The 16,140-nt window shown below is 42.1% G+C and overlaps 3 protein-coding genes across 3 annotated transcripts; 2 read left to right on the forward strand and 1 right to left on the reverse strand.

Moving 5' to 3' along the window:
- Positions 1-2,942: 2,942 nt before the first annotated feature.
- Positions 2,943-7,933, forward strand: LOC109469073 (gibberellic acid methyltransferase 2-like). Its single transcript, XM_019767458.1, has 8 exons — positions 2,943-2,960; positions 3,514-3,723; positions 4,263-4,457; positions 4,697-4,892; positions 5,207-5,343; positions 5,609-5,734; positions 6,097-6,211; positions 6,570-7,933. Exons 1-8 carry the CDS (start codon positions 2,943-2,945, stop codon positions 6,713-6,715), a joined length of 1,143 nt encoding a protein of 380 aa, XP_019623017.1. The 3' UTR covers positions 6,716-7,933.
- Positions 7,934-8,461: 528 nt separating this feature from the next.
- LOC109469241 (transforming growth factor-beta receptor-associated protein 1-like) lies at positions 8,462-12,912 on the reverse strand. The gene is made up of 6 exons (XM_019767713.1): positions 12,828-12,912; positions 10,704-12,272; positions 10,220-10,364; positions 9,673-9,869; positions 9,429-9,534; positions 8,462-9,294 (listed from the first exon to the last, which is right to left on the reverse strand). The coding sequence occupies exons 2-6, from the start codon at positions 12,219-12,221 to the stop codon at positions 8,669-8,671; spliced, it is 2,592 nt and encodes an 863-aa protein (XP_019623272.1). The 5' UTR covers positions 12,222-12,272; positions 12,828-12,912; the 3' UTR covers positions 8,462-8,668.
- A 383-nt stretch (positions 12,913-13,295) lies between these two features.
- On the forward strand, positions 13,296-16,106 carry LOC109469294 (ashwin-like). The gene is made up of 5 exons (XM_019767799.1): positions 13,296-13,440; positions 13,796-13,899; positions 14,422-14,529; positions 14,732-15,143; positions 15,340-16,106. The coding sequence occupies exons 1-5, from the start codon at positions 13,339-13,341 to the stop codon at positions 15,400-15,402; spliced, it is 789 nt and encodes a 262-aa protein (XP_019623358.1). The 5' UTR covers positions 13,296-13,338; the 3' UTR covers positions 15,403-16,106.
- Positions 16,107-16,140: the final 34 nt, after the last annotated feature.

Here is a 16,140-nt window from a genome sequence, read left to right on the forward strand (position 1 = left end):
AGTCATGAAACTTTCGCATTCCTTTATTGGGCAGTCAGAGCGGTTTTTACACTGTTTTGAATTTGTGGTGGAAAATTAACAATTATCTAATACAATGGCCAATACTAGCCATACAGGGAAGATATATATATTTGCAGTGAAGAACTAGCAGATCACCAGGAAAAATGGTTTCAGGATTGACAGTACTAAATAAAGGGGAGGGAAAGTTGTTTTTGTTGATGCAGCCTGGACAACCACAGGCAGACAGAGAAAACAGATAAAACCCAAATGTTTATTTTGGCTGCTCATCTGTTTGGCAGGCACACAGATCATCCAGATGTCCTGTTGACCCACCTAGAGACAAGATTTGGTCTTCTTCTCAAATGACAGAGGAGATTACATAGACCAAGAAGCTTTAAAATCAACTTTGATTTCTAATCTCCCTGCATAGACCAACTTTACCGACTAGCTTTGAACTGTACGGAACACCACCCCTCCAAACTTTGAAATGGAACATTCCTAATAAGCATAAAAATGCATGTGACTCTTCTTAGCATCCGTTTTACAAAGTAGAAAATGTATATAAATGTACCACAACAAAGGGAATGTAATCTATCATTTATCACACGGCCCAGACTGGTCACAAGATCGCCATTACAGGATCTACCCAGCTGGTGCCAGCACAAGAGTTTTTCTCTGACCCAGAAAAATCTATAAAATCAATTTGAGTGTTGGGTGCTATTGTGGGACCAGTCAGTTTTTTATAACAGAAGTGGTCTGGTGTGTCGGATCATGTTGCACCTGTGGGCTGTTGCTGCTTTTCCGCTTCTTTGTATTATGATATTCTAGACTGTTAAAGGTTTAAGTTGAATGTCGTAAGGACAACATTTGTAGAGAAGTCTGTGGTTAGGGAAGCAGAAACTTTTAGACAATGGGCTTTATATAATAACAAACCAAATGCCGACTGATATGGTTGCAGTATCAATCATTTGTCTGAAAATAGAACTCTATCTCGGTTCAATTAAAATGTGGCTTTCCACTAAGCTAGTCTTATATCAGTTGTGACAGGAAGGGCTGACAATGTGCATACTGATAGCAATGTTACGTTCAGTGTACTTTGAAAATTAACCCAGTACATTTCCTACAATTTTAGTAAGGCAAGATGAATGACAGACACAGCTCAATGTCAAAGCCTAATAATAACTGCAAAGTTTTTCAGCAGAGTTAAAATCAGTCATTTTCTAAGGACTGAATGGTGGATTTAAGAGAGACCTCTAGCTGAAGAGAATATATTGCAAGACAGATGCTCATGATGACATTTTTAGTACTATCAGATACTTCACAACTTTTCTTCAGGAATGACCCTATTCTTTTTCCACTGTATCATGCATGCAGCACAGAGCTTTTGGCATGAAGAAAGTTGTAAAAGCTGAAGCTAAGTGCACAACAGGAAAGCATCACTCTTCCATTGACTACAAGGCTATTGTCGGGATTAACTCATTTGGGTGCAAATTTTACAACTTTTATGGGGCCAGTCAGAAAGGTCATTTTACCACTTAGATGTGGCTCTGTTACAAAATGTCACATTCCCATGATTGGAATTTGATGGGAAAAGCAGTTACCAGGGGGAAATTGAAAGCAAATTTTTGGGATTAAGTCATTTGTGCGGAGTGAGAATAATCTGTCAGTGATGGGGTGTAATGGTCTGACTGACACAGATCTGAAACTACATGGACAACCAGGGAACAGCCAGCCAACAGGGTGGGCGAAATATGGCCATGAATTTGTCTGTCCAACATCCACTCTATGGCGGCATGCCCTTTAGACGATCCGTTTATCTCTCAATGTCAGCCATTCAGACTATGCACAAAAACAAGATGGTAACGTTGTTACAGTTCCTTTTTTACATTTCATACTATCTCGCTGCTGTAATAAATGCATATTTACCAAAATGTCTCATCTCTGAAAAAATGCTTCTGCTATCAGTGTCAGTGCTCTTGTCATTATGAACACTCAGTAGCTGTCATTACCTCACATCACATCCATTAATAACCCAATGTGTCTCCTTTACTGCCAGACAAAGTGGGTCTAAGTGAATGTTGGGGATTAATCTATTACCAGCACCACTCAGAAGTGACATCATGGCTCCATTTCCTGCTCTGTAGTGCTTTACACACTAATCTGCCATGGCATGCGCTGAAACTGACAGTATTGTGCATCTCAAGGATTTTCCATAACATCAACAAGCAATATTTTTTTTTTTTTTGTCAAAGATAACCAAAACTTATGGTTGGCTATCAAAAGCTGACATCAGAAGCAGGACAACTCTAGGCAACGTTACACTGTCTAAGAAATTGATGAATTGGAACTTTGTATGTCTGTAAAACCTCTTGATGACTATTTCAGCACCAAGGACAGCACAATTTGCACTGTAAAATTAGATACTAGTGGTACTTGCCCCCTACCACCAGATTCCATTACCGTTTTAATCATATCTATGCTCTATTCGTATATCAAGACTAAGACGTTGACAGGTGAATAGTTATCAAAGTGCATATGCTCTGCATGTGTTATAAATGTAACTGACATCTACTAGTACAATGTAACTAAAAGATGATACAAGATGACTCTACTGGTTTGAATTCTTTCCTTAATTGTGGCTCAATATATCATATCTGTTAAATCTTTTTAGTATTTTTGAACAACCTCGTTATCAAGGCAACAAACTAACCAGCTGAAAGAATTAATGGAACTAGAGAACATTTGTAGCACGGAGACAGTTTTGTCAGTGAACTTCTGCCGCAAGGTGGCGCTCGTGCACTGCTTGCCGCTTACCTCTGCCAAGTTGGGTGCGATACTCACATCCATCGCATGGAGGCGCTTCTGAAGGGACTGTCTTTGTGGAAAATCACTGGAACACGTGAACTTTGCGTGATAGACTGACTGGAAGGTAAAACACGAAGATGCCGGCAGAGAAAGAGGTTTGTGCAGTCTTAGCTTCGTCTTCGTTTATAGTTCATACTGGAGACCTTGATTGTATTTGTTGGAGAATTGCCAAATGGCCAAACGCACAAAAGCCAGGGGGCCCGAGGGGGGAAAGCATCGAGCAAGTGTGAAAATTACTTGCCGGCAACCACTGTTGCCACCGATGGCAGACGTGTTACTGATAGTTCCTGGAAAATCAGGCCATAGTGTTGCCTCCTAAGCTTAGCAAAGTTTTGGGAGATCGCAGGCTATCTTTATTCACTGGCAACTTTCTACGCCAGGGTTACAGGCGATTCCCCCCTCCCCAGGTAATGTACACCTCTTTTACCATATATGGGATGGAGTGGGCGGGGCCTTGTCAACTCGGCTAAGGTCAAATATTCTCCAAGTAGATGTATGGCTCTGAAATGTTTTGTTACACCTGGGTTATATTCTTCAGCGAAGTTCTTTATTTACAGCCACTTACTCTCCTCATTACTCAAGTAGAACTTAGAATTAAGAACTTTGCCATTAAATTGTTACATTATCGCTCGTTTTCCACATCTGTAGTCAACGACCCCCCACAGCCACGTCCCCTACGGGGCCGAAGGTTCGGGGTTTTATTCCGACAACACCATCGGCTGTTACAACGTAATCCAGGCCTCCATTCCCATCGTGATGGACGCGATCAACTCCATGAACCTTGACACGGGGAGGACGTTCACCATCGCAGACTACGGAACTGCTGATGGAGGGACTTCCATGCCCATGTTGTATCAGGTGCGTGAATGATAACTACATGTAATTATCATGGAGTGATCAGTTGTTATTCTTCATTTTGAGTTGACAGCCGCATTGCCCTTGCTGTCTTCTTCCTTATTTTGCATAAGTATTGTTTTGGGTGTGTTTCTGTGTACTAGAATGTTTGTACAGACGATATACAAACAAGAGAATGTGGGTGGGGGAAGATTGTCCTGAAGGCAGAATGACAGGTCAAGATATCAGACACTGGAAATGGAATGAGCTAAAAAATCCTAGAATATGGCCTGGAGCCAGCAGGAATTAGAGGTCAACATGGGGAAATTCAGGAAGATGCAGATGGCATGAGTCACCCTCCAACGCTATACAGTTTCTGTCCTACCAAGGAGCTTCTATTCGTCCTACTATGCACATTGTGATTCATAGTCGTACCATCTCCTCATTCCAATAAATTCACAAAAGCCGAAATACTTCTTGGAAGTCTCCGATTTCTTGTTCTTGAAACAACCCTTAGCTAGAATGGATACTGATATAAAAACCACCTGTATTTAACTGAACAGGTCATCAAGTTTCTACGAGCAAAGTATGGAGATGCCCTCCCCATCCACGTGGCCTATGAGGACCAGCCAGTCAACGACTTTAAGTCCCTGTTCCTGCGTCTTCAAGGCCTCCTGCCCATGCCTGAGAACAACAGCTACTTCAAGGACTTTGCTAACACTTATGTGACGGCTTGTGGAACTTCATTCTACGCGCAGGTATAGTGTTGGCACATGTATGATCATGTAATGTGTTTGTGTATATTTTACATCTTGGTAGCATGTTATAGTCTTAAATCAGTGTTTAGCAGTCCTGCTTATTTTTAGCCTGTCAATAGCAGGAAAAATTCTTATTGATTGAACTCTATTAGCCATACTGTCTTAAAAAGCACACACTTGCATACAAGGTCTTTAAAACACTTCAGAGTAAACTTGACTTTTCTGTTTTTCCTCCTTAGTCTTACCCCCCAAACTTTGTGGACCTGGGTTTCTCAGCCACAGCGATGCACTGGCTGCAGAAGAAGCCGTGTAACCTGACGGACGCGCTGCACCACACGTCTGCGGGGGTTCCCCAGGAGAAACAGCTGTTTGCAGCACAGGCAGCACTGGACTGGGAACAGAACCTGATGCACAGGGCGAAGGAACTCGCCCCTGGTAGGTACACAAGTTTCTCCTGGGTATAGAAGTACCAACGAGAAGAGCCAGCATATCATGGAAAGAGGCTGAGGAAGTGGTTGCCCTTGGTCGAGATAGAAACTTGTATCTGTATCTGTATCTGTACAGCCAGTATAACATACTAGCTTCCTAGGCTTGCGGTGTGGCGGCAGCTAGCGCTGGCTATATTTCACCAAACAATCTTTTACAACCAACATTTGCACATTTAACTGTGTTTAAAGCTATCAAGTTATTGTGCCCCTACTGTACTTGGTGGCAGCAAGTTCCACTCTAAATGTCTGTCCTGTTTTCAGGGGGTCACTTGGTGATCGTGAACTTCTGCGTGGATGAGAAAGGTCGTTACCTCGGCAACACGGACAAGAAGCAGTCCATGTTCGAGCGGATGACATCACTGTGGAGGAAGCTGGTGCAAGAAGGGACCATCACTCAGGTGTGTGTGTGTGTGCTTGTGTGTGTGTTTGCTTGTGTGTCAATGACAGCATTTGTGCAGTGTATAGCCTCAACATAGACCACAAAAGGTCAGATACAGGAAATGGGGTTCCAGAAGCAGGCAGAGAGACAGCAGGAAGTTGGCAGTCACCCGTTGACATGGTGCCAGACGTAGACCAAGAATAAAACAAGAATAGAAGTTCACAAATACTATAAATGTTAGAGGTTTGAAATCAATAGTTTTTTGTTCCATTTTTTTACCTCAGGAAGAGTTTGTGAACACGACCTTCATTAACTACTACCGCTCTGTGGAGGAGGTCAGCGCTCCGTTCAAGGACGAGTCGTCACCTGTCAGGAAGGCAGGGCTGTCTCTGGTCTCCGTGGAGACTAAGGTAAAGTTTTGTATCTCCAATCAGATCTTTTGGTGGCCACAAGACAGTATGAAATTGGCCAGGCAATATCTATGTGTCAGGCAGTTACCATTTGCCACCTGAACATCAGCTTTTAATAGGTTGGCCCCACTCCAGGGTAAGTGCCGTCAGAAGTTTTGGCTGAAAAGTAAGCCCAATAAAATCACCTAACAACCTGTCAAAAATGAGCCGAAGCTTAGACCTCTGCTTGGAGAATGCTGTTTTGTGTCCATTGTTCTAACCCAAGAATACTTTTTGGATGAAAAAGTACATGACTAATATAGCATTATATGTATGGATTGTAGAATGGCTTGTTTTGTTGACTAATCTTTCTCTGACATCAGGTGACAGAGTGTCCATATTGGGCACGCTGGATGCGGGAGGGGGGCGATGCCAAGGTTCACGCCAAACGGTTCATCCCCACAACTCGCACCTGGAGCAACCACACCTTCCTGTCAGGTGAGGCAACTTTCTCAAGCATGTAGGCATGAGCATGTTGACAGTATGTGGGTGGAGGAAGATTGACAGGCAGAATGACAGCCCAAAGGTTAGACACAGCAAATGGCTTGTTGGGAGCCAGCAGGAATACAGGAAGCCAAGGGTTAAAAATCTCTATTTACATGTTTCATTAGTACTTAATGAAAGCTTGGAAGCTACAAATGTAGGCAGCTTCATTCCAAGCAGGAAAATTACAGCATTTTTGGAACAATTTGTCCCAAAATATGATCCCCCCTGGCAACTTTTTTCCAAACTGCACATGTAAAGTCATCAAGCTGTAGTCACCGCAAGTATCTCCAACCTTGCCATTTTGTTCCAGGTCTGTCTGACAGTCGCTCTGCGGCAGAGAAAGCAGCGATCGTGGACAAGTTCTTTGGGATGTACGAGGCGGAGGTGGCGGCTGCACCCGCCGACCACGGCATGGGATACGTGCACACCTTCATCCACATCAAGAAGGACAACTAAGTTCACAACTGTCATTCCCTGACACCCCCTTTTCACTAGAGGCTGAGACCACAGAGGCTAAAATTTGACAGATTGCTCGATGAATTTCCTAGGGAACAAGTTTTTTGTTCCGTTGTCATACTTTTACATCTTGCATCATACTCATAGCAATCTACCGCCATTGTCAGATTATGTAAGTTCTTAATAAACCAATCATCAATCAATCATGAAATCAAGGATCACACAAATGCAGTTTTGGTCCCTCAGCGATCAGTGTCTAGTGAAGGGGATGGGGCATAAGCATCAGAAGATGTATAAAATCTTCTGTTTTAAACCTTTGGTTCTCAAAGATGACTTAGCCATAACTTCCACTGCGAGTTAGGGGCTTTAAGTAAGATTTGTCCTCACATGTTAGTTTTGTATTGTATTAGATAATGTTGGACAAAAAGATCAATACCTGGCCAAAATACTGCAGCCTCCAAAACTACTGGTTATGTTAGGATGGATTCACCACATGCTCAGTACCTACAATGTAGTCTATAAGCTACCTCACTATTCTATTGTAGGCTCATTTAGACACTATATTTGTATTGCCTACAGAGAATTTTACCAGAGACAGATTTGGTATCAAATAGAGATGGATGTGGTGTTGAATTTTTGGCAGATTCCAACTTGAAAACATTCCTTTTAATTCTACCAACCAGTTTTTTTTCTTGTATTAAGAAATTGCTCTGTCAAAACCATGGCAAGAAAAACTAATATGGTTTTGCCATTTTAAACAATGGAGGTATGGACAGGATACAGATCAACAGTTTTGCCATAGGGTTCTTGTGCATATTAGTATGCAAACCAAAAGTGTTTCTTTTATAATGTACTTCTTTACTTCCATGGACATTATATATGAAGAAATGGGCCATGACATAGCCATATGACTCATACATCCAAAATAGTTATAACAAATTGATCCACAGAAAACATTTAGGATGTTCACTTGCTTTATTACACAACATATAAAAGCAATGCTGTAGCTTTAATGCTACTTAACATACTGACAGTGACATAGGCTTCTACATTTTTCTTACATGTCTATAGTCACATATATTGCTTCTTACTACTGAAACGTTATCAGTATACATAAGATATAATCATGGACATCTCTGTGCTATAAGATCTGATTTTGGAAGTTCCACACTTATCACTGATGAATTAAATTGTACTTCCTGAAGTGCCAACCACGTATATGTGTATTATGTTGGATTTTTGTTGAGTAATCATTTTATGCTCTGTACAAGTGCCTTTCTGCCACTGTGTGGAATGTGCTACAATTCTACAACCCTAAAATTACAATAGGATGCCTGGCAAGTATGTGTGCAACATTTTGACTGTGCTCACCTGTACAGTTTCATAAACTTAATTTGAAACCATACTTAAAACTGCTGGACTTTTGCAATATAACAATTTGCAGAGCAATTTGCTGTATCCTTCAAACCAAGGAGCTTTAAATTCCTTTCAAACTCACTGCGTCAGTAACTACTAGTATCATTGGCAGATATACAAACTTAAGAATCTTATATTTTGGTGTATCCAAGACAATACTAGTAACTACCAGCACTACCACATCACATGGATTGTTCCTTTTTCCACTGATTTGATGAAAACTTCAGTGTTTCCATACTTTCATTAGTAATAATTTTTGGCAAAGAAATGATAACTTTGAATGAGTTCCATCTTTCATTAAAATAAATTAATCGATATATCGTTCAATGTAAGCTTACATCTCTAAATTGTACCTCATCCTTCTATAGGGTGTTTTATGTACAGCAAGTTGGTGGGACCACATTATTGCAATAAACTATAATCAAACTGATCTGGAAATGTTCTTTGAAATATATGACTTATATACTCTAGTAATTGATACTCTGATTACATATAAACTTAAAAAAAGACTAAATCTTTCTGTGGACATAGCTAACATCATTTCTTTGCTGGTTTGGTGCTGAATAACCTACCAGTAATAGGGCAGACATATTTGTTCCTCGCACATTGCACATGTGTCACCAGCCCGTTGGGATACCTTGCAAACGCGTTGTCACTGAACGGCCTACAGCAAACCTGGCAATACCGCTCTTCCGACAGTGTGATTGGCTCTCGCTTCAGCCCCACTGACGTTCCCTTCATCTGTAGGTTCTCTCCCCGTGCCAACATTCGCTCCACCCGTGTAGTCCTCTGGTTGTGCATGCTCTGTCTCACAGCGCGGTTCAAGAACTGCTGGATGAGACCGATGGACCAGTGGGCTGGGATGATTTGTAACACGCGAACGGCGTCAAAGTCTTCGGCGTGATTGTTGAGAAGTTGCACCGCGGGAGCTGCCAGCGAATCTTTCCCGCCTTCCATCGGGTCAAGGTAGACGGACAAGAGGATTTGGAACAGACGACGGCGGTATGGAAGGTCGTGACCTTTGGCGTTGGTGTCGCAGTACTGCTCGGCTGCACGGTAGTCTTTCAGCTTGTACACGAGGATACGCAGGGCTTTGTCGTGCTCTTCTTTCTTTCCATACAAGATCGCACATTCCGCATACATGTCCGTCTCCTTTACTTTGCCTGAGGAAAATGAAAAAATGTTTAATGCTTAACACTCAAAGGGTGTCTTAGGCACCTAATTAGTACTGATATACTGACAACCTAGACTGCTGAATGTTAATGAGATCAACTTTAACAAGAAAGCAACAACTCACCCAAGATTAGCGCCACCCGGTAGAGAGAGGAGAACTGCAGCATCTGTCTCAGCTTCTCTCTGGAACGTTCCATTTCATCCGTAGGGATGGATGGGTCCTTCCTCATCTACATAAGGAGGCAAAAAATCAAAACATGATACCAAGTTACAGTACCTTTAAATCCCAATGTCTAAAGAGGTATAAGATGGCCCTGACGATGAGAGATTGTGTAACACAGCCTAACCTTCCAGGTGTGTTATCTCACCTGTAACACCTTGTCCAAGTACAGTACAGCCAGGTGTGTGTGGTACTTCTCCTTCTCCAGTTTCCTGGTAAAGACCAGGTGTTCCAGGTAGCAGACCACGGCCTGTGGGTACCTGTGCAGGTAGTCCACGATCGTCTCCGGCCTCATGCGCTCTGTCTGAGGCTCGTCGGCGGGACGCTGTGTAAAAATCTTCACACCTGAAAGGAAACATATAACATGTAAGTTAAAACTTTATAAAGTAACAATAAGATTTTTGACATCTCCCATGACTCCAAGCAAACATTGCTTTAAGTATTCTTATTTCCCATAATTTTCTGCTTTTTGCCAGTCCTTTTAGGGGGTTATTGACAAAAATTCCCCTTGAAAAGCTGTGTGGAAAAATGAACTCCATGGTGGTCAAAGACCCCTGGTCAATTATTCTTCTTATTTGGCTAAATTTTACTGTTTTTTGACCCATGTTCTTAGTCACTGATGAAAAGTAGTGGATCAACTTAAAACGTCTGAAAGTTTTCAAAATCTAATTCTAAAACACAGCAGTTGTACTTACCCTGTTCCTGGTCCTTCTCCAGTGCCCAGTCCACGTACCTCCACACCAGCTCATGGTCTGTCAGCTGAGACAGGAACTCCACCACAAAGGACAGGCCGGGGTGGGAGGGGTCAGTCAGCTCACCGTTCACAATACTCACCCACACCTGACACAGGAGGGAAAATATATACTGGATTAAGAAGAAATCAGAGATTGCAGATTTGCTGTTCGCCATCCTTAGCTTTTCAGAATTCCCAATGTCAACAACTAATTCCTGCTGGCTTCCAGTCAGATTCTGAGACCTTTAGGTTCACTCCCATTTCCTGTGTCTGACCTTCTGACCTGATGTATTTCAACCCACAGAAACTAATCCAGAAATTGCCAAACTTTAAGTCCATGACTTAATGATACAATCCCGGAAAAAATTAGCAAGTAAAATCCGATCTACAGTTTTTTTACATAGCTACAGCTGAGAAAAAGAATTTGTGCAAAGATAGAAAAGTACCTGCAAGGCCTTTTCATTGTCCCCATGGTACTTGTGGAACAGTCCGAGTGCATGGTGGCGGCCATACTTCTGGAGGGAGTCTACACTGTCCTGTATGAAACACCCGTTCTCCGAAGACACAAAGTCAACCAGCTTCGGTGAATCAATCTCCGCGTACAGCTTCAACAAGGCCGTGTCAACCTCCTCTTTGTAGCCAACCACGAGGTTCGTGTCACGAACGTCTTCCAAGAACGACGCGAGGAAGTCCTTGCAGGCCTTCATCTTCCCAGCATCCCCCAGGCAGAGCTGCTTGACATCTGCGATGTCATGGAGTAGCGGGACTGAGCGCGTGAAGTTGGAATTGGTCGGAAGCATGAAGGGGAACAGGTTGATCAGCTCTCTGACGTCCAGCTGCCCGCTCTTGAACAGCTCGGCCGCCTCTCCGAAGTTCAGCTGACGCAGCTGGATGAAACCGGCTTGCTGCTGGATCCTTCGGTACATCTTGATGAAGCGCTCTTTCGGAATCGTCCGCCGCGCACTCTTGGCCAGAGCAAGGGCTTCCTCCACCCTCCTGCTGTCCAGCAAGTCTTGGATCTGCTTCTCGAACGGGACCGAGATGAGGGAGTAGATCTCTTTGCTGGACGCCACGAAGATCCGCCCCTCGAAATCCCCAATGATCTTGCCCCCCTGGAATGGTATAGTCTGTTTCTGTTGCTGATCGAGGATGCTGTGGACCGTGATGAACTCTTCGTCCATGGCGAGCACGTACGGGAAGACGAAACACACGGAGCTGAGGTTGTCGGACCACTGAAGAGGGGGCCGTTGGGAGATTCCCGCAGAGGTTACAAACATTCCCAGAGCACTGGGACCGCTTAGCAAGAACTCTTCATTCCCCACCCTCTTTATGAGTGGCTTGGTTGTCTCATTTTCATACGGGAACAAGTCTTGAGTCACGCCAGTTTCAAAGTTGACCATGTTGTACTGTGATCCCAGAGCCACACATATAGATGCACCATCTATACACATGTTCACAGGTGGTTCTGCTACAGCCACCTCTCTTGTGGCGACCATCCTGTCTTCCGTTACCGTGAACAGCTGCAGGGACTTCTTCCTCCCATACGCCACACAGATCTCCACACTGAAGGGATTGTTCCCTAGAGGGGTCTCGTTAATGCTAAATGCTGTCACCCCCTTCACCTTTGCACCACTCAGGATTGGCTCTAGGTTAAACATGGTCAGTAGAGTCAGCGTGCTGTCACACAGCACGAGAATCCTGTTCAGCGCCGATGCCGCCTTGAGCTGTACGATTGGCTTCTTCAGCCCCAGGTACTTACGGGATTGCTGTTCGGAGTTGTACATGATTTTGCCATTCGGTTGCGACTTTTCCTCCAAGAGGAAGTGAATGATGAAGCAGTCTGTGGTTCCTATGTACAGGTTCTTTCCACAGCTCTCCATGCATTCGATGGCAGTTTTGGCTTTGTCACCAATGAGCTTCGAGCGCTCAATGGCTGGAACAATCTCATATGCCTTGATGCTCATCTTGGTACTTTGGCTGGTCTATCACGATGTCATTATTAAACAAGTGAAAACCTACATGAAGAAGATTGTTATATTTTATTAGAGATTTGAAAATTGGAGTAAGTTACCTGCAAGTATATCTTATTTCTTGGCAACATCACCATGTGAACAATACTGCATTAACAAATCAGAGACGGAACGACATAAATTTCTATAAAACATATTAATTGATAATCTTTGTTGGTAAAACAAAAACCATAATGTGCCCAATAACGTTATCATGAATATTGCATTTTTTAACGAAAAGGAATTTTGGGGGGATATGTTGTGGACCTGAATAATGGGAGTCCCCATAATACGTCGTCAACATTTTATAGAATTGATAAAAATTGTATATTGAAACAATGTGGGCAATGCAAATATGGTTTCGTGCAGTATCTGATCTTGTGATCTCTACCATGTTAGCTCCACCCACTTGCAAGGATACAACCCCCGAAAATCGACTCACAGCGAAAGAACAGCGCTCTTAAAGTGTTGCGTAACAATGCTATGGGTTAGAGCAAGGTGTGTAGGTGAATTTGATGGATGTTGAACGTCAGAGAGTGGAAGAAACCGTTAGAAACCAACCTGTCACCTGCCGCCTTCCTCAGTATCCGCCATTGTACAGGAAAGGGAGGAGTGACCTACAAATGTAAATAAAACAGCTCGTGTTTGCAAATTTAAATGCCGAGATTTTTCAAGAAAATTCAAATTTTGTATTTAGAATAAAATATAGATATTTTAACGCATATTGGCTGGTCTGTTGGGTGATAATTATAACATTTATTTTCAATATCTGAATGACGTTTTGATGCTGTATCATCGTGACCTTTATTGACCCACGTGTGGCACCTAAGAATGCTGGGACTGGATTCTTCCACTTCAAATTAAAAAGGGAAATTTTCATAAGGACACATATAATCACCTCTTCTCTTTTGGAATAAATTTAGCATACGTTATCATATGGGGATACTACTTTATGTATAGTAATGTACTTTAGTATATCAAACAGGAATATCTTCCTTAAGTGTAAAAAAATTCCATAGAATAAAATGTCATCATCCCTATGAAAACGTATTAGTGGAAAATTCCAACCAACATGGAGGACCAGAAGCCAGAGGAAGACGAGGGAGTGCGGGCCGTTGACCTGATTCATCCTGAAATCCTCAGTAAAGACACTCTGGTTGACATTCTTACGGAGGTAACACTGATTTCTACCTGCTGTGAAATTTTGAACGAGATCTGTGACGTAGTAAAGAAACAGGATGTGTTTTTCGAACGATGCGGCGTGGTTGCGTTACAAGTTAAAACACGCCGCACCTGTTCCAACACTCAACCGGATTTCTATAACGTATAAGGATTTTTAATACTGTGGAATTCTTTGCGTTATTTTCTAGTCATCTGCATCATACTTCACTGTTGTAATCTCTTAACCAGCTGTAACACTGGAACAGAAATAAAAGTAACCGGAATGTGATATTATACACAGTGTACGTATGTCGTGTCGTAATCACAGTGTGGGGTTGCAAATCCAGATGTCATTGTCTTGTTCACAGAGATTAGTCCTGAAGCATCACCATGGTAACCAGAGTCTGGACAAGGCTCACCTGGTGGAGATGTTCTACAAGGCAGTCACTCCTAAACCACAGAGGAAGTACAGGTACGTTTAGCGGCTGAAACTGAATGGGCAGTTCATACATGTATAGGGTGTTTCCTAAAACTTCTCTTTGACTAGCCTGGGTGCCAGACTGTTGCCAGGGTCAGTCTTCAGGGAAAACAGTATACTGTATTCTTGCCTTCAGGACCAACCTGTCTTCAGGGAAATTTTTCCACGGGTTCTAACTGGTGACTGGCAAGTGTATTCAGTATTGGCCCTCCAGGCTACTCCAGGCTCATGTTGTTTGCAAATACTGATAATTACACTTATTCAAATTACTAATTACTGATTGTTCAACACACAAAAACATATTGATAACCAATAGTCAGGTACCAGAGTAAGAGACAACCATTGATGATATGATCAACCCAGAATCAAGTTTTTTTTAAAACGTGTTCTTCCATAGATGAATTGGTGCCCTTTAGTCAATTTTGGATGAGCATAATGTTAAGTCAGCAAGAGAATGTGTAGTACAAACATATTTTCAAAGTTTCTTCACAACTGCTTATGATTGCATCATTTCAGGTTAAACAGACGAGGAAGAATTATGACAAAAGCTCAGATCAGGCGAGCCAAACTCAGGGCAAAGAAGACTGGTCAGCAAGAAGAACAAAAGAACATGGGGCTGAAGAGGTAAGATTATTCCTCTCACCCCTTCTCATTGTACCATTTTGCTGTAAACAGTTTTCACCGTACACATTTTTTTAATCAACACAGTTGCTGATATACTAGTAACGGTGATGATATTAGTCTCCACAAGGACATTATATATATACTGTATATATATATCTGTGTATAATGTCCTTGGTCTCCACTTCTCCTTGTCTTCATCTAGGAGTGCATCACCCACAGAGCCAAGGCTGAAACCACCCATCAACTGTGTCAATTTTCAACGTAAAACCATCAAACTCGGTTCCTCACCTAAAAGTGTGTCGGCTCCCGGTGAAACAAACACAGCAGCAGCAGACAGACTGAAGCCCCCTCCCACTGAGAAGCTGTCAAAAGTTGCAACCACAAACTCATCAAACGGTTCATCGTCCAAGTCAAAGCCTGAACCTATCATATTTACCACAAACCCAGAGAAGAAAACTACACCCATTAAGTTAGTTAGAAGTCCCCCCACCAGTCCCATTGCTAACACTGGAGTAGTAAAGGTGTCAAGTCCAACATCGGTCAAACCTCAAGCATCAGCAACAGAAACAACAGAACAAGTTACAGAAAAGAGAAAGAGCACTGATGATTCAGAGGTAGGTTTAAATTATCAAGTTCAGAAACAATTGTACATGTACAGGGTTTTTTTTCCTCCTAACCTATATTAATAAGATTATAGTATACAACATGTATGCATGGCACAAAAATATTGATGGACATATCTCTCATAGTAGTTAATATAATGTTCTCAGATTCATGCCTCTTACAAATACTGTTTTTACTATATTTCAGGTCTCATCAGAACAGGATCACAACAAGAAGAAATTCAAGCCCAGTAAAATCACTTGGCCCTAAATATTTCAAATACCTTTACTCTTATTCCTAGTCTTAGTGCAGATAACCTCTCAATTGTACATTTGACACAGGATCTTTTTCTAGGAGTCAGATTTGTGTGAGGGATTAACACATTTTACATACTGTGGATGACCCAATCACAGTATATTTTAGGAACTCTTGCCACATGGCTCTAAGGTGTCTAAAAATACGACCCAGTACTGCAAATGCTGTGACCTAGAATGTGTTGAACATGTGTTTAGGGACAGTGAAGGTTACGGTCAGTATTTGCTTCCATTCTTCACTTTAAAACGACCGTTCAGTCATGTACCTAAGTTCGTTGACCCCAGAATGAAGGCCAATATTCAGGAGCAAAAGTATTTTGGACTGAGTTAACTTTAATGGAAGCTGTGCTACAGACATTTTATGAAATATTGTACTGAGATTCAAGGGTATAATATTGTTTCATGTCATAAAATGTATTACCTACTCCCATACTACTTCATCATAGTTTTTGGTAATTATTGATTTTACAATTCCTGGGGTGACATCAAGAGTCACATAACCAAGTGTAATGCAATAATATAAACTTTTGTGACCTACTAGTATTTTGGTGCCCTTTTACATTTACCAAAGTATTCAATTTTTCTCTCTTACTAAAAGGCATATGTGTCATACTTGAGAAGAAAAGACAGCTGATATTGAACCTAGATACTGAGTATTTTTATGTGATGTCTTTTGTTTCCTTGCAATACAATT

This window comes from Branchiostoma belcheri, unplaced genomic scaffold (genome assembly GCF_001625305.1).
Source record: "Branchiostoma belcheri isolate BF01 breed outbred unplaced genomic scaffold, Haploidv18h27 scaffold20, whole genome shotgun sequence".
In the NCBI taxonomy this organism is placed as follows: Eukaryota; Metazoa; Chordata; class Leptocardii; order Amphioxiformes; family Branchiostomatidae; genus Branchiostoma; species Branchiostoma belcheri.